The sequence below is a fragment of the Periplaneta americana genome, chromosome 16 (genome assembly GCF_040183065.1).
Source record: "Periplaneta americana isolate PAMFEO1 chromosome 16, P.americana_PAMFEO1_priV1, whole genome shotgun sequence".
Lineage (NCBI taxonomy): Eukaryota > Metazoa > Arthropoda > Insecta > Blattodea > Blattidae > Periplaneta > Periplaneta americana.
The window spans coordinates 114,865,438-114,892,685 of record NC_091132.1 but is presented as its reverse complement, the minus strand read 5'-3'; the positions used below and the strand labels follow the sequence as shown (position 1 = coordinate 114,892,685).

General features: G+C 34.5%; 1 protein-coding gene across 4 annotated transcripts in view; it reads right to left on the bottom strand.

The window, feature by feature from the left end:
* Window positions 1–27,248, bottom strand: part of sif (still life) — a 727,300-nt gene that overhangs the window by 507,430 nt on the left and 192,622 nt on the right. For all 4 annotated transcript variants that reach the window (XM_069812852.1, XM_069812854.1, XM_069812855.1 and 1 more), the window contains one exon: window positions 5,103–5,254. In XM_069812852.1, the coding sequence (XP_069668953.1) occupies window positions 5,103–5,209 (107 nt within the window). In that variant the 5' untranslated portion in view covers window positions 5,210–5,254. The remainder of the gene's footprint in view (window positions 1–5,102; window positions 5,255–27,248) is intronic.

Genomic DNA, 27,248 nt, shown 5'->3' with positions numbered 1-27,248 from the left:
AAGATTTATGGGCGAGATATGACTAGTACTGTTTCCTAAAGTCCTTCTACTCGTGGAAAGAATCTACTATGTGTCGTAAATGTAAGAAATACAGCTTCCGGTTTTACTTCTCTTAGGAAGAGACTCATGTTTATGTTTTTATTAATCGTAAGAATTCATAGCATTACGTCGGAATTAAACCTGCCAACCTCGAATTCAATGGAAGCATGGTAATCATTCAGCTACTGAAAATCACTACTCTGTATTTCTTTGTATATTTGATTTTGAATATATTTGATGACAACATTTAGATCCATGTAACGTGGACCTCACAATTTTGTATCCAGTGCCACAGTTCAATTTGGGAAAAGGAAATTGTACCAGAATAATGGAAGGAGTCCATAATCGTACCTATCTTTAAGATGGGGGACAAGACTAACTGTAGTAACTTTCGAGGAATATCACTTTTGTTGACGTCGTACAATATTTTGTCCAATATTCTATTGAGAAGATTAACTCCATATGTAAATTAAATTACTGGAGATCATCAGTGTGGTTTTAGGCGTAATAGATCAACTATTGATCAGATATTTTTTATTCGACAGATAATGGAGAAAAATGGGAGTATAAGGGTACAGTACATCTGTTATTCATAGATTTCTAAAAGGCATATGACTCGGTTAAGAGAGAAGTTTTATATGATATACTTACTTACTTACTTACAAATGGCTTTTAAGGAACCCGAAGGTTCATTGCCGCCCTCATATAAGCCCGTCAGCGGTCCCTATCCTGTGCAAGATTAATCCAGTCTCTATCATCATACCCCACCTCCCTCAAATCCATTTTAATATTATCCTCCCATCTACGTCTCGGCCTCCCTAAAGGTCTTTTTCCCTCCGGTCTCCCAACTAACACTCTATATGCATTTCTGGATTCGCCCATACGTGCTACATGTCCTGCCCATCTCAAACATCAGGATTTAATGTTCCTAATTATGTCAGGTGAAGAATACAATGCGTGCAGTTCTGTGTTGTGTAACTTTCTCCATTCTCCTGTAACTTCATCCTGCTTAGCCCCAAATATTTTCCTTAGCACCTTATTCTCAAACAGCCTGAACCTATGTTCCTCTCTCAGAGTGAGAGTCCAAGTTTCACAACCATACAGAAGAACCGGTAATATAACTGTTTTATAAATTCTAACTTTCAGATTTTTCGACAGCAGACTGGATGATAAGAGCTTCTCAACCGAATAATAACACGCATTTCCCATATTTATTCTGCGTTTAATTTCCTCCCGAGTGTCATTTATATTTGTTACTGTTGCTCCAAGATATTTGAATTTTTCCACCTCTTCGAAGGATAAATCTCCGATTTTTATATTTTCATTTCGTACAATATTCTGGTCACGAGACATAATCATATACTTTGTCTTTTCGGGATTTACTTCCAAACCGATCGCTCTACTTGCTTCAAGTAAAATTTCCGTGTTTTCCCTAATCGTTTGTGTATTTTCTCCTAACATATTCACGTCATCCGCATAGACAAGAAGCTGATGTAACCCGTTCAATTCCAAACCCTGCCTGTTATCCTGAACTTTCCTAATGGCATATTCTAGAGCGAAGTTAAAAAGTAAAGGTGATAGTGCATCTCCCTGCTTTAGTCCGCAGTGAATTGGAAAAGCATCAGATAGAAACTGACCTATACGGACTCTGCTGTATGTTTCACTGAGACACATTTTAATTAATCGAACTAGTGTCTTGGGAATACCAAATTCAATAAGAATATCATATAATACTTCCCTCTTAACCGAGTCATAAGCCTTTTTGAAATCTATGAATAACTGATGTACTGTACCCTTATACTCCCATTTTTTCTCCATTATCTGTCGAATACAAAAAATCTGATCAATAATCGATCTATTACGCCGAAAACCACACTGATGATCCCCAATAATTTCATCTACGTACGGAGTTAATCTTCTCAAAAGAATATTGGACAAAATTTTGTACGACGTCAACAAAAGTGATATTCCTCGAAAGTTACCACAGTTGGTTTTGTCCCCCTTTTTAAAAATAGGTACAATTATGGACTCCTTCCATTGTTCTGGTACAATTTCCTTTTCCCAAATAGCAAGTACAAGTTTATAAATTTCGCTATATAATGCACTCCCACCCTCTTGTATTAATTCTGCTGGAATTTGATCGATACCTGGAGATTTGTACTTTTTCAGATTTTCTATCGCAATTTCGACTTCTGAAAGCGTGGGTTCGGGTATAAATGGCTCAGCAGTTTGTATTTCAATTTCCTCCTGATCATTTCTATTTGGCCTATGTACATTTAGTAGTTGCGCAAAATAGTTTTTCCATCTGTTTAGGATTGATGGAGAGTCAGCAAGCAAGTCACCATTCTCATCCTTGATCACGTTTACCCTTGGCTGATATCCGTTCTTAAATTCCTTTATACCCTTATATAAATCTCGAATGTTTTTATTCCTACTATTTGTTTCTACCTCATTCAGTTTTTCCTTCAAGTAACCTCTCTTTTTATTCCTAAGTGTACGACTTGCTTCCCGTCTTTCATTGAAATAATTATCTCCCTTCTCCTCAACTGGATCCTGTAAGAATTTCAATTTTGCCTGTTTCCTTCTTTCTACTACCATGCAACAATCTTCATCAAACCACGGTTTCTTTTTCTTAGTTTCATAATAACCTATGCTCTGCTCAGCTGCAATTTTGACACTATCTCTGATATTTTCCCACACGCTATTAACATCTAATTCTTTCTCAACTTCGTCGGAACTTTCTAAAGTGGCAAACCTATTCGAAATTTCGACCTGATAATTTTGCTTAACTTCCTCGTCCTTTAATTTCAAAATATTGAATTTAGTAATATTAACTTGTTGCTCTACTCGCTTGGCTACTGATAATCTTTCTCTTAATTCTCCAATCACCAAATAATGGTCAGAATTACAGTCTGCACCCCTGAAACTTCGAATATCTACTATACTAGTATGTCTCCGTTTATCTATCAAGATGTGATCTATTTGGTTGTGTGTCAATCCATCTGGAGAAGTCCAAGTATATTTATGTATATCCTTATGGGGGAATGTTGTACTTTTGACAATTAAATTTTTCGATGTGGCAAAGTTGACTAATCTAACTCCATTGTCACTACTAATTGCGTGTAGGCTCTCTTTTCCAATAGTTGGTCTAAAAATATCCTCCCGTCCTACTTTAGCATTGAAATCCCCCAATAAAACTTTCATGTGATATCTAGGGAACTGATCAAAAGTATGTTCCAATTCCTCATAGAAGCTATCGTTTATATGGTCGTCTTTCTCTTCTGTAGGGGCGTGAGCATTTATAACTATGATGTCGCACCATCTACCCTTAAGTACTAAATATGATAACCTGTCACTGATAAATTCGACCTTTTTTACTACTGATTTTATTCTTTTATGAACAAAGAATCCTGTTCCTAATTGGTGATTATTGTTTCCTTCCCCATAATACAACAAGTAATCTCCTATTTGTGATATGCCATTCCAATCTAACCTAACCTCTTGTACTCCTACGAAGTCTATTCTATATCTAGCTAGTTCTTGCTACTAATGTTACCCCTCCTGTTCTATAAAGACTAGTTACGTTCCAAGTGCCAAATCTCAAATCCTTATTCCTTTGCTGTGGTCGTGCCAGAGAATCAGTCCTATTCCGAGCCTTATTATAGGGATACGTAACAAGCTGTTTTTTACGGTGATGGGTTGTTAGCCCTTCGCCCAACCCCCAAGCTGGAGGACCACCTCTTATCGGCTGTCCACGACTGCTTATTCAATATATTCGCAGCTACCCTCCATATCTGGAGGCCGTCTCCTCTATCCGCAACCTGAGGACGCGCCATGCCGTGGTGATAGGGACCAACAATACATGGAGTTTTATATGATATTCTTATTGAATTTGATATTCCCAAGAAACTAATATGTGTCTCAATGAAACGTACAGTAGAGTCCGTAAAGGTCAGTTTCTGTCAGATGCGTTTCCAATTCACTGTGGGCTAAAGCAAGGAGATGCACTATCACCTTTACTTTTTAATTTTGCTCTAGAGTATGCCATTAGGGAAGTCCAGGATAACAGAGAGGGTTTGGAATTGAACGGGTTACATCAGCTTCTTGTCTATGCGGATGACGTGAATATGTTAGGATAAAATCCACAAACGATTACGGAAAATACGGAAATTTTACTTGAAGCAAGTAAAGAGATAGGTTTGGAAGTAAATCCCGAAAAGACGAAGTATATGATTATGTCTCGTGACCAGAATATTGTACGAAATGAAAATATAAAAATTGGAAATTTATCGTTTGAAGAGGTGAAAAAAATCAAATATCTGGAAGCAACAGTAACAAATATAAATGATACTCGGGAAGAAATTAAACAGAGAATAAATATAGGAAATGCCTGTTATTATTCGGTTGAGAAGCTTTTATCATCCAGTCTTTTGTCAAAAAATCTGAAAGCTAGTATTTATAAAACAGTTATATTACCGGTTGTTCTTTATGGTTGTGAAACTTGGACTCTCACAGAGAGAGAGTAACATAGGTGAAGGGTGTTTGAGAATAAGGTGCTTCGGAAAATATTTGGGGCTAAGAGGGATGAAGTTACAGGAGAATGGAGAAAGTTACAAAACACAGAACTGCACGCATTGTATTCTTCACCTGACATAATTAGGAACATTAAATCCAGACGCTTGAGATGGGCAGGGCATGTAGCACGTATGGGCAAATCCAGAAAAGCATATAGAATGTTAGTTGGGAGACCGGAGGGAAAAAGACGTTTGGGGAGGCCGAGACGTAGATGGGAAGATAATATAAAAATGGATTTGAGGGAGGCGGGATATGATGATAGAGACTGGATTAATCTTGCTCAGGATAGGGACCTATGGCGGGCTTATCTGAGGGCGGCAATGAACCTCCGGCTTCCTTAAAAGCCAGTAAGTAAATATAGGAGGAAAGAAAAAAGAAAGCGCAAAATACATAAAAACAATATGCATAGAAGAAATAATGATAGAAGAAAGAAGCAAAGAAGACTGAAGAAAGGAGAACACAAAGTGCAAATGGAATTGGTTACGCACCTGAGCAAGTGGCCGTCGCGGCGCCGGGACGTCTGCCATGGCGAGTCCTCGTAGCGGTACGCCTTGCGGATGAGCGGCGCACAAGAGCAGCTCAGCTTGTTCCCCATCGCGTCCTCCGGCACTGCGAGCTGCTGTCACCACATCTCTGAAGTCTGCAACAGAGTATCCATTCATGTTTCAATGTTGAAATTATAGTCTTCGCTTTCCGTTTACATTCTATTTTTGTTTCCAAAGCTATTTCAGTTCGCTTCAGAACCTACAGAAGAACGACCTCTGATTTCATATGGGAAACGTGGTTACAAGGCTTTGTAGAAATGTTACTCTCGGTTTAAATAACAACAGTAATAATAATAATAATAATAATAATAATGATAATAATAATAATAATAATAACAATAATAGAGGAAATGTTACGAATATGAAATATGGGTACAAATATGAAAGAGTGTGATCTACGACCTGAGACGTGTTGTGTTCTAGAGGAAAGGGATATCTTATGCGAAGTCTTTATCGTTAGATGGCAGGAGCGTTCCATGCGGCAAATCATCTTGTACAGTTGCTTACTTTCTCTAGCTTCTTGGTTTTCTGTGCGTGTCAAAATTATATTTATAATTATTTTGTATAAGATACTATACTTTAATATAATTCAGCATTTTCTTACATACCTTAACTTATTTTAAAACAAATCATAGCGTAAACGTGTAATTACAATACTGAGCGATTCCCTTTAAGAGCTGGATCTGCAGAATATAGATACTAGCAAAATGAAAGTTCATGAACCTGAACGAGAAATTTGAGAATGAAGTGGATGAATAAATAAATAAATAAATAAATAAATAAATAAATAAATAAATAAATAAATAATGAAACTTTGACGAAGGTGAATATTGCCTCTTTATTCATTTGTACTGCGTCCATCATACGAGAGAAAAAAAATATTCAGCCAGCAATGGCGTTCCTATATAGGGGAGGAACTATCGGAATTGAGTTCCTCGTACTTCTCTAGCTGCAGAAAGATGAAATATAATTTTTAATAGGATGAAATAATATGATTCCAATAGCCTCACGATTATTCGTGCATTTTGATGGTTAAGGACATGCAGTTTTGAATATATATGATGATTTTGAAATTTTAAGTTAAAACGTAGATTTAATAATTAGTCGGGATTGTACCCACTGTAGGCGTTGTCTCAGCGAGATTGAAATTCTTCACCATATCCTTGGCTTCTGCCCCTATAGTGAGGCCCTTCGTAACATCCGTCACCATGCTGTCCGTTCTATGCTGGCCGAGGCACTGAAGGAAGTAAGGTTTACAGTCCATCAAGAGGTGCAGGGATAGCCACACAAGGAAATGTTCGGGGAATTGATATCATTGCCATTAAGAACAACTCGGCATACATTCTCGATCCCACCATCAGATTTGAGACACATGCAGATCAACCGCATGAGGTGGACAGTGAAAAGAAACGCATCTATGAACCAACATTCCCGTTCTATAAATATACGTAAATATAGCCTGTCCCACATTGATGTGATAGGTCTGATGGTGGGAGCACGAGGTACCATACCCTCCTTCTTTGCCAACAAATGTAAAAACCTGGGCCTAACACACAGCATTGTGAAGGAAATAGCCATAGTGCCCTCAACAGATCGATTCAGATATTAAGAAATCATTTGTATGGGAGTGATAATGGAAGTTTCAAGTTATCTTAATCGATGGCTGTTGATTGGTTTAGATATCAATGCTAACAAATCCGTACTATTATTTTTCTCGCGGTATATGGCATTCAAATCATTCTAACCTATCTGATAAAATTTTTCCTCCTATCTTAACTGTAAATGAGCACAAACGCTACTTAGGTGTAAATTTTTCTTACATTTTGTATATTCGATTCCCTAACCGTTTCAAATGTATATCATTTTACCTTTTAGGTGTATTTCCTAATTATGTAATACGCTTTGTGAAATCTGGCAACCTTTTCATAAGGGAAGCTAAATTTATTATTATTATTATTATTATTATTATTATTATTATTATTATTATTATTAAAGGTTTTATTCACGAAATGAATTTTTGGAGTCAAGCTTTCCCTACTTTATTACTTTACATATTCGCCTAGACTATATTATGTATAGCTATAGGCTATATATCCTATACCGGTATATTTTTCACTATCGGTCGTCCCAGATAATCAACATTCCAGTTAATCGAGAGTTTACTGTAGGTCTATACCCTGACCGAGGTTCTGGATGATATTATGTACATCTATTCAGGTAGCACATCTCACTTGATAATATACGTCAGAGGAAGAACAATTGTTTGTACTGTAACTTATATTCAAAACAAGAATGAAATTTTATTATTTCAACAATAATTACTTTCTATAATTGACTATAAACACTCCCGTCAACAATGGGATTTCCACTACACACATTAAAACCCATTTTAACCTAGCGTTACCATGCAGTGCAGAAAGGAATATAACTTGCTTCATACACATCCTTAATTAATAAAACTGGAATTTTTCTTTGTGAATCCAAGTTGCATGATTGGTTCTTTCTTATTACATTATGAAATTACAAATTGATTATACCAGTTGGGCAAGAGCAGCTGCGCGATTTAGATGTTGCTTTCTCAGCAGCAATTTTGGAGAGCAACAAGAAGTAAGATAATTTATTTGTTACTTTGATTAATTTGATTGTAATGTTTGTTGTGGCATTTTACTTATTGTTGATTGAGTATTCATGTACATCAATTACAAATTTACAATCCGTAACATTGTTGTGGATATAATACATTGTTTCTTACGTTACCATATGGTAACGCTAGGCTAATATGTTGTCACTCATTCTTTGTGCTCTCTTGCTACTAACAGTAAGATAGAGGAGTTGCAAGAAAGTACAAGTAACAAAATGAATGTTAGAAAAAGGTGCATGGAAGTGCATGAGATACTTTGGGAATTAGAAAACGAAAAATTAGAGCATTCTACATACAGCCACCAAAGCCCAACTTTGTATCTGACGAGAACTCTGCAGATGTAGAGGGTGGCATGTTGGACAACCTAAGTGGAAGGAAACCGAGTACTGAAGCTGGGGTTAATTTTGTTAATAGCGACAGAATAGGTGCACCAGATGATATTCCTTTTATAGAAGAAGAGGAAGTTGAAGAGTCATCTGTGATAGAGAATGATATCGTCAACACTGCAATGTGTGGAAATGGTGCCATCAGGGAAAAGTAAGTGGATAAAACAGTGTGTTATAACAATTCAATCGATTTCTCCAGAGAGTGACTTTTAAAGACAGAGATGTGACAAATTTTGTTTTCATTATAAAAATTCGCTTTATCTATGTAAAAACTGTTTTAGCCCATGTTCAATGCTTGGCAGCCAAGTAGAAGATCTAGCTCACCATTGAATGAATTAGAATTCAAATGGAAGATTTGAAGAAGTCGGGGAGCATCCCAAAAGGCAAGGGGTGACCGTCTACTTCCAAATACAGCGACATTGGAGCTATGAGACGTGTCCAAAAAGTAAGTTTCCCTGAGGTCGTTTGCAGAAATAAAATACAATTTTATGGAAAGATTTATTCGAACAGATACAGGAATTGTTGAGCTATTTTTTCAACATATTTCCACCTGAATTGAGACTTTTTGATACCGTGGTATCAACATAGAGGTGCAGACGGTTGTCACACACTGGTTCCGATTCCAGGCGGGAGACTTCTACGAGGGACAAAAGTTGTTCGCGGTGTGAGAAATCTCTCAGTTCCAGTGGGAAATATACTGGGAAATAGTTAAACAATTGCTGTATCTGTTCCAATAAATCTTTCCATGAAATTGTGTTTTCTTTCTTTAAACGTCTCCGGGTAAACTTACTTTCTGGACGTCACTCGCAGAACATTTGATTATATAAGATACGATAGAATGGAACATTAGTGATGCCCGGAAACAAAAGACAGTGATGTGCTAGTGAGAATGTTCTTCCGACATACAGCTTCCTCAAAATTTGATGTAGCTTATGTCTTTTGTCATAACATAAGAAATGTTTTACCTTACTACCGACTCATGAACGATGCCTTGTTGGTGTCACTTGTGGGGTCCAGACCTGTCTTCGGACAGTTGACTAAACAACAACTGCAAGCTTACACTCTATACCAGAAGTCTTTGAAGCAGACCATAACAAGAGTCTCGATGCATCTCACGTTATCGCTGCGCTCCCATTGGCGAGTCATTACTTAGCTGAGAGCGTTGTAGACACTAGCGCGTGCATAACCTGGTTACGAGACGCGTTCACTACTACAGTTCTATTGCTTCTAGCATCTGTGCGGTGTATGAGCAGACGACAGCAGTACAACTAAACCACATTTCATACAAGTTGAGAGGATGCGAAGGCATTTCTTTCCCCTTCTACTTGCCCTGAGTCCGTCAGTAACAGACCGGTAGCTGTTACCTTTTATACCTGCACCCCCTGAACTGTACACACTAGAAAATAAAATATTAACTAAAGTACATAGGTGATTATAAAATACAGTGACACAGATGTTTGACAATTAAATGTTTTAGTATATTTTAGTGTCGTTCTTACAATATTTTCAACTGATAATTAAATTAAGGGATGTTAGTTTGTATTATGAAGTCAGGGGGGAGTGACACAGTACAGATTGTCCCATTGTGTGTGCTATAGAGTAGCAACTGGCAGAGAAGAAAACATTTATCTTCTGCTGTCAGTAGCTTTTTAATCTACCAGTTGATATAAACAGCAATAAAATGAAATACAAACGCATAGTATAGTATAGACTTTCGAAATATAGATTACCGGTGAACACTTTCAATAATAAAATTAGTCACTATATTGAAAGTGATTTAGTCGAACGTTAGTAAGATGGACAGTAGGATCTTCCCCTTCACTGATGGTTGAGAGTGTGAGTAGAGGGGAAAGCCTATCACTTAAACTGAACTGGGGAATAATGACTGGTGCAAGAAGGTATGTTCAAAGACACATTACTTTAATTTTCATTTTTCGTTATATGAACGTAGTCGGTCACTTAATTCATACGCAGACATTGAGGGCCTTATTCATAGACATTCTTAGCGCGTGCTTCCGGTGGATGATCAGCGAATTAACGTTTTTCGTATTCATAAACCAGTGTTAGCGATGTATGATATGAATCCTGTACAAGTAACCAGTCGATAGTCGGGGCTAGTTTAGCACGCTCGTAGCGCGGGCTAGCGAAATGTCTATGAATAGCACCCTTAGAATCATGTGAACCGCCACGCTCTTTCGTTTCGTTCCTTTGTTTATATCTGCTCCAAAGACATCTGATATATAGTGTATTATATAATCCCATTGAAAAATTCAGGGAAAACTCTGGAAACTCATACAAATACTGAATATATCTCAGCTAATAAAGCTTGCTGTCGAGGTTTCATACATGTTTTCGTTACAATTTTTTTTTGTCTTGTCTCAGAATGAAACTGTAGCCAGCATTTTCTTAGTTGAAGCAGGGCCTTGTTGAAGTAATTCTTTTGAGACACTATTTAATTAGTTACATTCTTATGGAATCGGAGGAACCAGAAAAGTCCAAGTCATTTCTCAATAATGATGGATGTTTAACAGATTCCTCTGCTTCATTTCAGCCACTTGTTTAGGAAGTGTAAAATCGATGAGGTTTTTATTAAAAGTATAAAAATCATTATTCAATGCAGCCTTGAAATTACTCGAAAATTGATCTGTTTGTATATATAAAATGTGTTGTTCGGACGGCTGATGTATCTCTGCTGTCTGCTATGAATCAGAATACGCGAAGAACAAGCAGCATCTTGTCAACGTGACATAGAGCGACAACGCCTTTAATGCAACAGCACGTGAATTTGTAGCGGGGGGCAGTCTGAGCCATAGACTTACTAAATACATACGTCTGAGCTACCTGTAAGCATCTTTCGGAAAATGATTGCAGGCAAAAATCTAGGCAAAATCCTTTCCCTGGCTTTTACAAGAAGAACACAACACAAATTTGGCATCTAAGTTATTTTAGGAGCATTTAATATACAGTAATAATACACTCTGTAAATTCTCAATGTTTATTTATTTATTATTTATTTATTTATTCTGGTGTAGTTAAGGCCACTAGGCCTTCTCTTCCACAACACCAGGAATACAAATACAATAATAGAAATAAACAGAGAAAAAAATACAGTATATACAAAGTGAAGCTACACAAGAAATAAAGAGTATAAAGACGTTCTATGATGAGGGATAGAAAGAAATGCTTGATGCCGGTTTCGAAGAGTTGTAAGAAATTGAAAGCGCGATAACAGATAATTCGGAGTAGAAGTATGCATGATTCTAAACAGAATGTATTGTTCTTCGTTCCTTCAGACGCACCCATGAAAGTAACTGGAGGGAAGGCGTTATATGGTCAAATTTACGAGTATTGCAGATGAATCGTATGCTCACATTATGAACACGTTGTAGTCTCTCAGCTAAGAATGAACTTACATTAGTTAGCAAGGAATCGCAATAATCAAAATGGGGCATTACAAGCGTCTGAATAAGATTCTTTTTTAGACAAAGTAGCTGTGCCGAGGTCATGGAAAGCATGGGGCTCTACCTCCATGCCCCCCAAGTGCCTTCATGGCATATTACGGGGATACCTTTACCTTTAGCTATACAGCTACTGCAGACCAAACGCACACGCAAAGCTCATCCCTTAAAGTACCCGCGCGCTAGGGATATCCCTATTTCTACGCACTGACACACACTTTCGCGGGAATGTGTCAGTTTGCAGTTAGAAGCTGAACTGTTAAAACGTTAATCATTATTTCGTTTTTGAGGAAAAAGAAAATTTTAACGGTAAGATCTTTTCTTGAATATACATTGTTATTTCTTAATCTTAAAAATAGTAATGATATACAGAGTGGAAGTGAAATAGCTTGCAGATTTCCAAAACGAATAGCTCATGTTGTATGTAACAAAAAATACAATATCGTATTGGTGGAAAGTTAGTTTTTTTTTTTTTTCAGAAAAGAAAGTTTTTTTCCCCCAAATGTTTAACAATCTTTTATTCGGTAACTATTGCGAGTAGGATCGTGATTTTTGTCCATATCGATAGGAAATCTAATCAAATATAATTTATCTCTCTGGCGTATTTCAATAGCGTGCACGGTTTTCGCATAATTTTAAATTTTAAAAAGCTCTAAATTCAAGCCATTGTACGAAGCGAGCAAGTGACAACGTCTTGGCAGCAACAGCTCACCTACCAAAACTCACCTATTTCGTTGACCTCTTACATCTGTAACACGAGTAGAATGTGTTACCGACGATCTTGCAGGACTGCTGAAACTACAAACTTAATTTTCTTATCAACCGTGCATTTAAACACGAAATGTTATATAGGTTTTCTATAGGTGTATCCCATCGTCCCTTTCAATCTGCAAGGTTATTTCACTTCCACTCTGTACATTCGTAAAGAGAAGTAATATATGTTTATAGCAATGTATGTTTAATTAATTTCGTTTTTAAATTACATGTTTTGAGGTTATCACATACAACATCAGTGTGCACGAATAGGAAATACTAGTATTATTAGTATTCCATCTTTATACCCTGGTTTTCCGTTTCGTTACTAGTGCTTGCTGGAAGGTGAGTTTTCCCTCCTCCTACAGGTGTTAGCACCTGTAGGATAGCATCTGTAGGAGTAGAATTGTAGTAGTAGTAGTAGTAGTAGTGGTAGTAGAAGAAGAATAATTGTAGTAGTAATAGTAGTAGTAGAGTTGTAGTAATAGTAATAGTAGAGTTGTAGTAATAGTAGAAGTAGAATTAGAGTAGTAGTAGTAGTAGTAGCAGTAAAGTTGTAGTAATAGTAGAAGTAGAATTGTAGTTGTAATAGTAGTAGCAGAACTGTAGTAATAGTAGAAGTAGAATTGTAGTAGTAATAGTAGTAGTAGTAGTAAAGTTGTAGTAATAGTAGAAGTAGAATTGTAGTAGTAGTAGTAGTAGAAGTAGTAGTAGTAGTAGTAGTAGTAGTAGTAGTAAAGTTGTAGTAATAGTAGAAGTAGAATTGTAGTTTTAATAGTAGTAGCAGAACTGTAGTAATAGTAGAAGTAGAATTGTAGTAGAAGAATAATTGTAGTAGTAATAGTAGTAGTAGAGTTGTAGTAATAGTAGAAGTAGAATTGTAGTTGCAATAGTAGTAGCAGAATTGTAGTAATAGTAGAAGTAGAATGTTAGTAGTAGTAGTAGAGTTGTAGTAGTAGTAGTACTAGAAGTAGTAGTAGAGATGTATAGTATTAGTACAGATTTAGTAGTAGTAGTATTAGTAGTAGTAGTATAGATGTAATAATAATAATAGTAGTAGTAGAGTTTTAGTAGTAGTAGAGTTGTAGTAGTAGTAGTAGTAGTAGAGTTATAGTAGTAGTAGTAACAGTAGTAATAGAGTTGTAGTAGTAGTAGTAGTAGTAGTAGTAGTAGTAGTAGTAGTAGTAGTAGTAGAGATGTATAGTATTAGTACAGTTGTAGTAGTAGTAGTATACATGTATTAGTAATAGTAGTAGTAGAGTTATAGTAGTAATAGTAGTAGTAGTAGTAGTAGAGTAGTAGTAACAGTAGTAGTAGAGTAGCAGTAGTAGTAGAGTAGTAATAGTACTAATAGTAGTAGTAGAGATGTAGTAGTATTAGTACAGTTGTAGTAGTAGTATAGTAGTAGTAGAGTTGTAGTAGTAGAGTAGTAGTAATAGTAGTAGATGTAGTAGTATTAGTACAGTTGTAGTAGTAGTAGTAGTAGTAGTATAGTAGTAGTAACAGTAGTAGTGTTGTAGTAGCAGTAGTATAGTAGTAGTAACAGTAGTAGTAGAGTTGTAGTAGTAGTAATAGTAGTAGTAGTAGAGATGTAGTAGTATTAGTACAGTAGTAGTAGTAGAGATGTAGTAGTATTAGTACAGTAGTAGTAGTAGTAGTAGCAGTATTGTAATAGTAGTAGTAGTAGTAGGGATGTAGTAGTATTAGTACAGTAGTAGTAGTAGTAGTAGTAGTAGTAGTAGTGATATAGCTGTATTAATAGTAGTAGTAGTAACAGTAGAAGTAGAGTTGTAGTAGTAGTATAGATGTATTAGTAGTAGTAGTAGTAGTAGTAGTAGTAGTTATAGTAGTAGTAACAGTAGTAGTAGAGTTGTAGTAGTAGTAGTAGTAGTAGTAATAGTAGTAGAGTATTAGTATTAGTACAGTTGTAGTGGTAGTAGTATAGATGTATTAGTAGTAGTAGTAGAGTTGTAGTGGTAATAGTAGTAGTAGAGTAGTAGTAGTAGTAGTAGTAGTAGTAGTAGTAGAGATGTAGTAGTATTAGTACAGTTGTAGTAGTAGCAGTAGTAGTATAGTAGTAGTAACAGTAGTAGTAGAGTTGTAGTAGTAGTAGAGATGTAGTAGTATTAGTACAGTTGTAGTAGTAGTAGTAGTAGTAGTATAGATGTATTAGTAGTAGTAGTAACAGTAGTAGTAGAGTTGTAGTAGTAGTAATAGTAGTAGAGTAGTAGTATTAGTACAGTTGTAGTGGTAGTAGTCTAGATTTATTAGTAGTAATAGTAGTGGAGTTGTAGTAGTAGTAATAATAGTAGAGGAGTAGTATTAGTACAGTTGTAGTAGTGGTTACTTGTACAGAATTCAAATCATACCCTATCGCTAACACTGGTTTATAAATACGAAAAACGCTGATTATTCACCGGAAGCCCGCGCTAAGAATGTCTATGAATACGGCCCTTAATGTTTACTATACATTCCCCGCTATGTACCGTATTTTTCGGGGTATAAGACGCACTTTTTTCTTGAAAATAGGTCTGAAAATCATGGTGCATTTATGCGTCGATAATAACTTTGTGAATGGGTGAAAGCTTCAAGGATTCTGTGAAAACTGAGATAATCTATAGGTTAGCGCTCTGTTCTTAAAGGGTTTTTTTATATATATTTTTCGTAGAACATGGAGGTGTATAGTGTTGATGCTGTGAGAGCGAGCAGTGAACTAGCGCATGATTCTCGCAACACATCATACGGAAAATATATTAAGGACTACATTTTAACAACAGCAAAGAATGTATGTCCCAATGAACCTCCGAAGTTCGAGACCATAAGCTTATCGCTAAATACTATAGCTAATCGTGCACAAGAAATTTCCCTAGTATTATATTCGCACACGGCAATGTGATCGGTCACAGAACACTGAATGTAGATACGATTGAATTGTCGTCTGCTTCACGTCATCTGCCCAGAGTCTGTACCTGTGCTCTGTGTAGGTTTATGGTGGCATCGAGTTTGACATGATTGGTTTAGAGGTTAAAATATACAATGATGAAAAATATTAAGAACTTAATGCAGAAATTAAAGAGTAAAATATACTATAGCATCAAACAGAGTTTTTGAGATAAAAATGTAAGTAAAAAATCAACGGAAACATTTATAATGACAGTATTAAGAGCATAATCACTTATGATGATATTTCGCCATTTAAACGAACAATTCAATCTAAATTTATTCTAACTGAAATGGACCTTAAAGCATCGAAGAGAAGATTTATAGAAATGACAAAATTAACAATAATAGAATTATAAAAATGATGGGACTAAAATCTACAATTTTGGATGATATAACAAACAATTAAGATGATATGGTCATGTAAAAAGACAGCGTACCAAGCAGTATGTTAAAATAGATGTCACAAAGAAAACTTGAGAGGACATCCTAGAAAACACCTTGCAAGGATAATTTACAAACAGCGACGAGGTTGTTATTACAATAATGATGCTGATACTACAGAGAATGATTACAATTTTGATTAATATTACGAGTACTATAAGCTGACATTGCTGACAATTATTGCAATAAATTATGGTTAAGTTCCTGATTACAATAATGATGCTGATAGTAATGCTGAGAATTACTACAATTGAATACTTTCAAATGTTTTCCAGAATGGTAGGCCTATTTAACAATAAAATTAAGATTGTGGTTACAATTATGATACTGATACTACTGATAATGATTGCAATTTATATAAGATTGTGATAATGATGCTGATACTATTGAGAATAACAATGATGATTAAAATTGTGATTAACTGATAACAATTGTGATGCTGATACTACTGACAATTATTACAATAAATCATTCTTAAGAGTATGTTTAAAATAATGATGTTGATACTATTGACAATGGCTACAATTAAGATTGTGATTAGAATTATAATGCCGACACTACTGAGAATGATTAAGAATGTGATTACAATAATTATGATATTGATACTATTCCGAATAATTATGTTACAATAATAATTAAGATTTCGAATACAATAACTATGATATTATTAATGAGAATGGATTGCATTAATGAATAAAATTGTAATTAAAATAATGATGAAGATAATATTGAGAAAGTTTACAATTATGATGTTTATGCTATTGGAAAATAATTACAATAAATGGTTAAGATTGTTACTACAATAATAATGCTGATATTACTGAGATGACTACAATCGTGACTAAGATTATGATTACAATAAAGACGCTAATATTGTTAAGACTAAATACTTAAAATGATGACTATAACGATCGTATGCATTATAATTATTGTAATTATTTTTATCCTTGAGTTGGTTATAATAAAACTAATCCTATAGCTGAATACGATTGTGATGACGGTTTTATGATAACGTAATATTTCATTCATACGTCATCGCATCACACACGTAGATCAATCGAATCAAATAATTTCCATTTGAAGAGAGGATTTGTGACGAGGTTCAGGTTATTTAGGTCTTATTATTGTCTCTTCATTCTTTTCTTGGGAGCCTGATATTTGTCCTTTGCAATTTTACTTATTTCGTGATTTCATGCCTGTCACGTCTAGTGTAATCACAACAAATATGAAGGCATCACAATGCGTAGGATTTTTTCTTCCATTAGCCACGCATTCACAGACAGGCGCGGCTCGTCTTGTATGTGTGTGTCCGATCAATAGGAACTCTGCAGCAGCCCGCGAGATGGCAGCAGCTGAGCTCTCTCATTGATTTGTGTCTGTAAGGGTGTGGGCTTCGTAAACGAATCCTGACTGAGGTTTCCCCGCTAAGTGATGCTGCAGAATGACCCGAGTTCATCTTCAATGTTCCAGATGAATACAAGTAACAGAAATGGCAGTAAAGTAACAGTATTATTAGTAATGATAGCAACAGTGGTACTCTTTGTAGTAGCGATTTAGTGATTATAACAGCAAACCAGAGACGCAGTAGTAGGCCTACATACTATTAGTAATGATAGTTCTTGAATTGGTAATATTACGGATAGTACTAATATTAAGAATAGTAGCAGTAGTAACAATACTGGTAACGATATTAACAGTAGTACTGGTAGTAACTGCATTAGTAGCAGTACTCACAATTTTGATAATAATAGTAATACAATTAAATTTCCCAATAGCGGACAACGCCGGGGAAAAATTAAATGTCCGTTATTGAGAAGTGTCCGCTATTTAGAAAGTCGTTAGTATGTATACAGTACATTAAAATTTCTCATACATATTCACTCTTCACAAATATCAGTAAGTTTACTTTTCCAGTCAGATGCAATTTGTGGATGAAGAGAAGCAGATTCACCACATACACTTTTGTAGGAAATATTGTGTCGCGACCGAAACTTGTCTAGCCAACAACCCGAAGCTTTAAAATTGGAATAGCGCAACTCTTTTTCAATTTCTAAGGCTTTCTCTCTAATCAAGGTCCCAGATAAAGGCATCTTATTGCTCTAGCACGGCAGAACCATTCATATGTTAAATTGTCAATGGCAAACCCCTCAGTTTTAGGAAAAGTCCTTTTTGTGTTCTCATTTGCATTCTCAGTGTATGATTTTAAAATAACATCTTTGTTTTCCAAAATTTCATTAACGTGAGTTTTTCCCACATTAAACTTTGTGGCCAGCTCACGAACACTTAATTTCTCCTTCTCACTATGCTTTACAATATCCACTTTCTCTTTTAGTGACAAATATTTACGTTTTTGTGACATTTTAATGTGACTGTACTTCCGAACACTCAACTTGACAAACTAAGAAAGCACGGACTGCTCACGTACAGTATCACAGCTAACAACTGTGATGTTTACCTTCAATAAAGTACAAGAACGTTCAAATGCACGATAATGATTGTTGCAAAGAATTCCGTTAGAATTCCGTTTAATTTACAACCGTCTTTTTCTTATTTTTCATTCACGCTGTCCGTTATTTGGAAATTTTAATTGTTGTTGGGAGATACATTTCAGTGTCCCCGTCCGCTATTGAGAATGTCCGCTATTTGGAAGAATTTTATCATAAGGGCCAATGTTATTTTGAAGGGGAATTTTAAAATGTCCGCGATTGAGAGGAGTCCGCTATTGGGAAGCGTCCGTTAAGAGAAGTTTCACTGTAGTACTGTTAGCATTAGCAATAACAGTAGTAATACTGATAGTAACGCAGCATTAGTAGTATTGATAGTACCAGCATTGGCAATAGTATTAGTATAGATAGCGATTATTATAATAGCTTCGTAGTAATAGTGATAGCTGTAGTAATATCGGTAGCGGTAAAGCAGTAAAAGTATCGATAATAGCCGTAGTAGACCTACTAGTTTGCACTGATAATAGTGACAGATGCAGTAGTAATGCTAATAAATGGTAACAGAAATAGTTACATTGATTATATCACTATTGATAATAGTAATTGATGTACAGTCTCGCAGTTACGTGTGCAACAAAACGCGACTGCGTTCGGGCGTACAATACTTTCGAATTCTGCTTGGTCCATGAACTGTTTGAGATGTTTCTACCATATTTTCCCAAAATATAAAGCTAATGTCACAGTGAATCCTCGGACATTTCTATTCAAAAACCATTTCGCACTAACCAATCCCCACCTCTAAGCTTATAGTTCACACAGCAGAATTAAAAACCTATTAAATGAAACACCTTAATAGTATATTACCACAACTTAGTATATACAGTTGCGAAGCTCCATACTTAATAAATATGCATACATAGATAGTTACTGACCACCAGAATCGCTACTATCGCCTCAGCACAGACCCTTTCTCGAGCAGACGATAATGTATGTTCGGGTTTTCTATTTCAGCGTATGGAGCTCAGTGAAATATTATATTATAACTTTATTGCGTATCATTGCTAAGCTTTATTTAGTGCAATGTGTCCATAAGTTCCGTTTAATTCTTGTTGCATAATATGTTGCAGAAATAATTATAAAACTGTGTTATTTTAATGTGAAGAGAATTTTACATGTTAACATAATCTGTTCGCGTCAGCATTTTAAGTTTAGAATGGAAGCTATTTTGAGGTTTAATAAAAAAGAATTTATATTGTGATTTCAATTTAGCACATCTACCTTCCTTAATTTTAGACAAAACCTTTACCATACCACTCCTACGAAATTAGTGTACATACGATTATGTTACTTCATCTCTTAAGTAGTAGATAAATAGGCTATAATAATTCAGTGCTGAATATTAAAATACAGACAAATTGAATGTCCGGGGTATCATACATGACATTATGCTTAATTATAATGTATAATTGCGAATTTAGGAATATAAGTTGAATATAGTAAACATAAACTATAAGTTTCATATGAATGGCAAGGCATTGAAGATCACTAAATTTAGACAGGAAGGGGCAACTGATACAGTAAACATAACCTATAATTTAACATATCTAAATATCCGTGCGGTGCAATTGAAAATTATTGAATCGTGCATAAATGAATGTACAAGAACTTCGCAATATTTAATCGAAATAAAGGCAGGTATTACACATACGAACAACGTAATTTTTACACCATAAATAATATTACACTTTAACTCCCAAGTGAATTATGTCTGAAGTATCTCATAATCAATGTTTTAAATTGTATTAATGGAGTTACACTACATTTTAGAGAAACATATGTTACTCTTTATGCATTCCATAATATGTAATTTATATGGTTGATACGCCGCCCTTCCTGATCGGGTTAAGCGAGTACTCACAGCGCTCCAAGCGGCTAGCAACTATCGCGAGAATTGCAAAAAATCATCCCAAGCTTCGTGACTGTATATACTAGACTGTGGTAATATCATAAAAGTAGTGAACTCCTTGTCATTTTAGGCACGAACCGCCACTGCAAGATACACAATACGCATAGAAGTCAATGGCGATTATTGGGAAAAGTAAAACTTGTATTGTATCATACAGATATGTTTAATCAATTGCACATATTCCACTTCTTTTAATTCATTTAACGGACCCCAATTTCCGGATGATAATAATAATAATAATAATAATAATAATAATAATAATAATAATAATAATAATAATAATAATAATGGTTTATTTAACCTGGATGAGTTAAGGTCCTACGGCCTTCTCTAACACTCAACCAGGGTTAAAACTGCGATACGAAAAACACTACAAACTTACAAAGTACAGCATTGAAGTAGATAATCATAAAGACAATGTAAACAAGTCAGTTAAAATGAGACAATTATATAACATATAGAAAGAAAGGAAAAGGTATAATAAAATGTGAACACTAAGTCAATATAAATGAGACATACAAAGGATAAAAATATGATACAATAATAATAATAATAATATTATTTATAATAATAATGCATATAGTGTGTTAGTTGGGAGGCCGGAGGGAAAAAGACCTTTAGGGAGGCCGAGACGTAGATGGGAAGATAATATTAAAATGGATTTGAGGGAGGTGGGATATGATGATAGAGAGTGGATTAATCTTGCTCAGGATAGGGACCAATGGCGGGCTTATGTGAGGGCGGCAATAAACCTCCGGGTTCCTTCAAAGCCAGTAAGTATGTATTATGTATAATAATAGTAATAATAATAATAACAATAATAATAATAGTAATAATAATAATAATAATAAAATAGTGAAGTACAAAATATGTAATGAACACAATATATATATATATATATATATATATATATATACAATATTTTTAAGTAGACACAGCAAGGAAAATTATGATAATAAGTAGCTTAAGTTATCACTAGGGACCGGATTTTTATGTGATATCAAGGTTTGAAATATGTACATATTATGTAAGAAAAAGAAGCTGAATATGTACCAAAATATGTAAAATCATGAAAATATTTAATATCAATATCTGGAAGGTAGGCCTATAGGATAGGAAGACTCTCCAGTTGTGATTTCATAGAGCACCCGACTTTTTTACCGCATACTTGACACATTACTATTTTTCCATCTGTAGTGAAAGCTTCGTCCATCGCAATCCATGATTTTATTTTTGTCATTAGGGTTGAAGATACAGGGGCCATTTTAGTTAGTTAAAAGCAGCAGATAAACTCACTTGCACTTTATAGGTATTGTAAGTACTAAAACTAGAAAACTGAGTGAAATGAATGACAACAGTACTGCAAGCACTGTTTTGCTTTACTGGATTAGGAGAAAATAAGAGGAGATGTGGGACACATCAGAGTCCGTGGATATCCATAGTACTGCAATCCTTTGGGCCGGCAAATGCCGACAAATCCGCCATTGTTAGTCCAGTGCGCGCTATGCAGTATACGGTTGTATGGGGAAAGAATGTAATGTAAGTGCGAAAAAATGCAGTGCTGCTATGTTCAGAACTGTTCACAGAGAACTGAAATAAGCGAACATTTGTTTTCTTTGTGATAAGGTTAAAGAAATAAGGAAAAAGGAAAGAAGTGACTATAAATATAAAAAGAAACGATCCACTACCTAAGCGAGCATACATTTTGAGATTAATGAATGACTGTATTTTGATAATTACTTTTTCAAAATTTGGGCCTCAAATTTTTTTCTAAAACTAATCTAAAATTTAAGTTGTTTCAGCAATGATATTTCTACATAAAACAAATGAAAATCAGGTACCAATTAGGATCAGTGTCAAATTTTTACCATCTTCTCCCTTTCAAACCAAGCATTTCTAAATTTAATCCTAATTGCTATTTGCAAGAATGACATAATATATTTGTGAAAATTCTGAATTCATTTTGAGACAAGATTGTGTTGTTTGGCTCGATTGAAAAATACAAAGACCGTAGAAACTAGAAACCGTATTAAGGTTAGACTGATGTGAAATTTCAATTTTCTAAACTATTCTAGGTAGATCTCTGAAATTTTGTACTTTTAATTTTTAATTTTAAATTGTGTAAATTTAGGTATTCAAAAATTGCTACTATTTTGTCCAGAATTTTTGTCTACATACATGTCAGACCTTCCGAAACAAAACTTACTATACAATTTTCCTTTTTATTTTACTAAAAAAATAATTAAAAATATTTGATGCAATAAAAGTGTAAAAATAGAAATAAAATTCAACTCGAGCGTAAAAAATATTAGTATTAAAATACCTCTTATTCATATTCTAGCTGATATGTATATATATTATCAGGCAGTACATCTCACTTTACGATATGTGACAGAGGAAGAAAAATTGTTTGTATGCATCTGAAGTCTGATTAGTGGAATATGTAGCTAATCTAGGGAAAGGAACTGGCCGCCCTACCCCATTATATCCTGGCCTAATTGTCTCATGAGTGATGCCTTATTGGTGTTACTTATGAGGTTCAAATCTATCTTCGGACAGTTGACAAAACAACAACAACAAAAAAATGAGTGTTAGGTATAATCCTGATAGGAAGTTTTGTTAAGAACATTCAAAAACCTCTGCAAAAAATCATGCATGTAGTACAAAATCTATAGAAAGAGTAGCAGTTTTAGCAATGCAATATTTACAGAAAATTTAAGTGGAGAAAATTGACTTCAAAGTTTGGGGTGATAATAATGAACCAGGTCTCTGTTTTTTTTATTTTCTAGGTATTTTGACACATAGCCTATAGACCTAGCATATTATATGCAGAACTTACCCTTATATACACTACCACGCTGTGCACATCTAACCTACATTAGTACATAAAGATGACGACAGAAAAAATTCTATGTAAACTTAAGAAAACTCTATACTAGATAAATATTACTTACAAATCACTATAGACAATAGACGGTATTATAAGGCTAACAATAAAACTGTTAGAAACTTGCAAATATTTCTTGTATCACAAACAAAAACCAAGCATGGAAAACACGTTGTTATGGCTACTAGCAACAAGTGGAATTTTCCTTTAGACAAGAGTTGTGCTCTCCTTTGTAACTGAATATCTTTCAAAGGAAAGCAACCTTTGAAGTAGGCCTAACATCTGTTGGATTCTATGAAGAAATATTTCGAGAAGTCGAGAAGCTACACTGGCTCAATTGGAAATTTAATATAATAAATAATGTATGAAATACAGCGTAATTTCCAAAATGGTCGCAGAATTCAGAGTGGAGGTCGTGGACGGAGCATTTAAATTAGCAGTCAGAGCGCGCATCCTTTTAAGAATGTGACCCTAAACAACTGATAGGCCGGTCGTATGTCATGAAAATTGGCAGAGGGCATCTTTAGACCATAAACAAATTTTTAAAGATAAAAACAAAGAAACGATTTTTTTAACAGAAATGACAAAATCTCACCAATATATCCTTGGGGGCATTATACTGAAATTACTAACTTCCATATTTTTAAAGGTAAATTCACAAAATGTTTATAACAAGTATATCTGGTTAATAATAACACATGTGCAAAATGTTGTCCCTCTGTGATAAGTGGTTTGCATTTTATTAATAACTTAATAAAATATTGTATTGCTTTATACAAAAAGTCCTTTGCGCCACAATTTAGATTATTTTTATTTGATATTCACTTATATGATTCTTTATATACATTGGAACAAACATTACTATTGGAATTTTCTGTAAAGTGAACGGGTAAATTACTAGGAATTTTTATGACTATTAATTTTTTTATTTTTTATTTTATAATAAAAAAATTCTAGTAATTTATTGATTAATTTTACAGCAAAACCCTATAGTAAGCTTTGATTCCATGTATGTAAGGATCCATATAAGTGAATAGGCTAGCACTTAAGAATAATGTCAATGTTGTGCAAACAACTTTTTATATAAAGCAGTTAAATATTTAATAATAAAATATTTAAAAAAGGGAAATCACTTATCGTAGGCGGATGAAATTTTATAAATTTGTCACCATTAAGCAGATATACCAGTGACCAAAATTTGGTGAATCTAGCTTCGTAACTGTGGTAGTTATTGATTTCGCTATTGTGAACTCTTAAAACTAATTTCAGTATAGTGTCCCCTTATACGCACAATGAATGCAGTTGGAAATGTCTAGATTTATTGTTTCTTTATTTGCAACATTGTTATTTTCATTTGTTACTTGTAATTTATTAAGTTCATGTTGCTGTAATACCTATAACTGTGATGTTTATGAATGAGTGTATTGAACACTTAAATGCGTATTTTTGCTGTAATAATTATTAAATGAAGTTTTTATACATTGGTATGTTGACTGACAATAATGTTCTAAAGGGTAAGAAGATCCTTTAGAAGTTTTTGCCCTGAAAATTGAAAATATCTGAATTTTACTTTAAATATTCCTATCCCACGCGTGTTGAAAAGGAATAACAATGGCGGCCGACGCAGTGATTGCTCTACTCTGGTATATCCATGGACTCTGGGACACATGCATTTTAGCTGCTCCCTGTAAGAAACAAGTACCTACTAAAATCTCAAACTATAGGCATTTACAAATTGTTGTTTGAAAAGTGACATTCCCGTCTCATTCAGAAGGGTAGGATTATTCCAGCCAAGAACTATACTTTCTAATTATTCGGAAAATCCCATTTCCGTATAGGTCTATTAAATGTAAAATGCAGTAAAGAGGTCAAGCAATAACCTGAAAGTCTCATGTCAGACTTGACACGGGTTTTCCCTGGAAGAATTAGAAAAAGGGTGGGTAAGGTTGCAAATTGCATGGGAACGACTTGTTAAGACGTGTGCAGAACAATTATAGTTCGAGACAAATCATGTCGTCCTCGTTCCATTCCACCGCATGAAGGCAACGCTACTTTCTGAGTGATTTTTACAAGACAAGGTAGTTGTATGAGAAAGGTTGCCTTTTGTTCACTCATATTTACAGTCGGCGGTATGGGGTGAGTGCCTCTATTACTTCCTGGAACTAATATGTCCTTTCTTGGGTAGGTAAAAAAAGCTTTTTAAATCTGTGTATTTCAAGTTGTAAACTTCCCAAGCAGAAGTTTTTTTTTTTTTTTTTTTCCTTTCAGAGAAGTAAAAATGAATAAAACCCTCAAATATGTAGATTTATGTAATACCAAGCCAGAATATGTAATGTGGAGTAAATATGTAAAAATATGTAGTATCAAATTTTAATATATTAATGGTAATTACAAGATTCGCAAAGATTTGTTATTTATATAGGTACGGTTAGGTTGAAAGGAATATAATATGTAATTACATAAAAATCCGGTCCCTTGTTATCACATTATAGATGTACCATTATCGGGAAATATGATAAAAACAAAAACAGATAAAATAAGATAAATATCACTAGAATAAAAACAAATGTAGTGAATACGTGGAAACATGCAATACAACACTTATCTTCTAACTTCAATTTGAAGGATTTCAAGTTTCGGCAGCCCATGACTTCAGGTGGCAGAGAGTTCCAGTAACGAGAAATAGCAACAGTGAAAGATGAGGAGTACAGAGATGATGTGTGGAGTGGAAGTTCTAGCGTATTATCACGTTGGGATCGAATATTAATATTATGATAGCGAGAGAGAAAGTATGGACACGGGCGTATAAATAAGAGGGGGATGGAGTGTGCATAAATCGGTGTAAGAGAGAAAGTGAGTGCAGATTTCTCCTCTCATGTAACATAAGCCATGATATGTTCTCGAAAGAAGATGTCATATGGTCGTAGTAACGAACATTACAAATGAAGGAGACGCACGCGTTATGAACACGCTGATATGGTTCGAATATAGGCCTAAATAAATGGAATGTAATCAGTTGAAGTGAAAACGTTTGACAACAAATCTTCTATATATATAATTTGAACTGGTAATGGAAATTACGGGAAAACGGCTGAACTGATTTTAATAAATGACCCCTCATTTTGAAACTTGGAACACAACATTTTTCAGAAAAATATTAGTTTTCAGTGAAATATAAATCTCCCTACATTATTTTCCTATTTTCAAAAATCCATTTTTCTTCAATTTTGAGAACTAATTGCATTTCAGCACGGCCGTGATTTCAGAATAAAACAAAACACACAATACAATAAACAATAGCTATTACACGAAGACCAAGACCTGCAGGATTGCTGATGTATTATACATATTAATGCTATATTGATGATATGAAAGTGAAACGTTTTGGGGTTATATAAGTAGACATAGAGAATATGTTAAATTAGATTTTTATTTCTGTAATTTACTGAGTGGCGACTATTATATATATAAACTACAAAACTTACGGAAGATAATAATATTGTTATTAAAATCAAATATTTTTATAGTTATTAATCAAGTGGGGTTGGGTCTTTTTCATATACTTAATGGCGTTGTGTTGTAGATACTTATATGCGTCTTTCTCTTTGGTATTGGCTCGAGAGAGCGCAAAAATTACAGTTCCTAAGGAAAGACGGTATTACTTACTGATAAAATAAGAGGCCTACAAAATTTTGTAGCCTCTCGATCATTTCAGCAAGATTTCTTAGCAAGATAAAATGATTTTACCTCTACATTTCAAGCTCTACATGCAGCAGCTATACCAAAATGCTATGTCTATTGTTCGAAAGCATAGCAAACCTGCCTTTTACAATCCACAATGATCTGAAATAGCTATTGCTTTACTTACACATGAAAAACCCACTGATCGCCCTGACATTGTTACTTGCGTTTTCGCGTTGAATCTCAAGATACATAGGATACATACGTTCAAGAAAAAATATTTGGCACAGAAACCATTCAGAGGGAGTATGTTTCATTATTATGGAAGCAAATACAGTAACTTTCAAAATGTCTGGTATTCTACATTGAAAATAAATCTTAAAAATTTTTATTTGAACGTCTAATGAACTTAGTTTGCAGCATTTGCTGCACAAGCCACTAGTAGGCTATAAAAGACATTAATAGATTTTAAACAAGTTTTGATTTTGA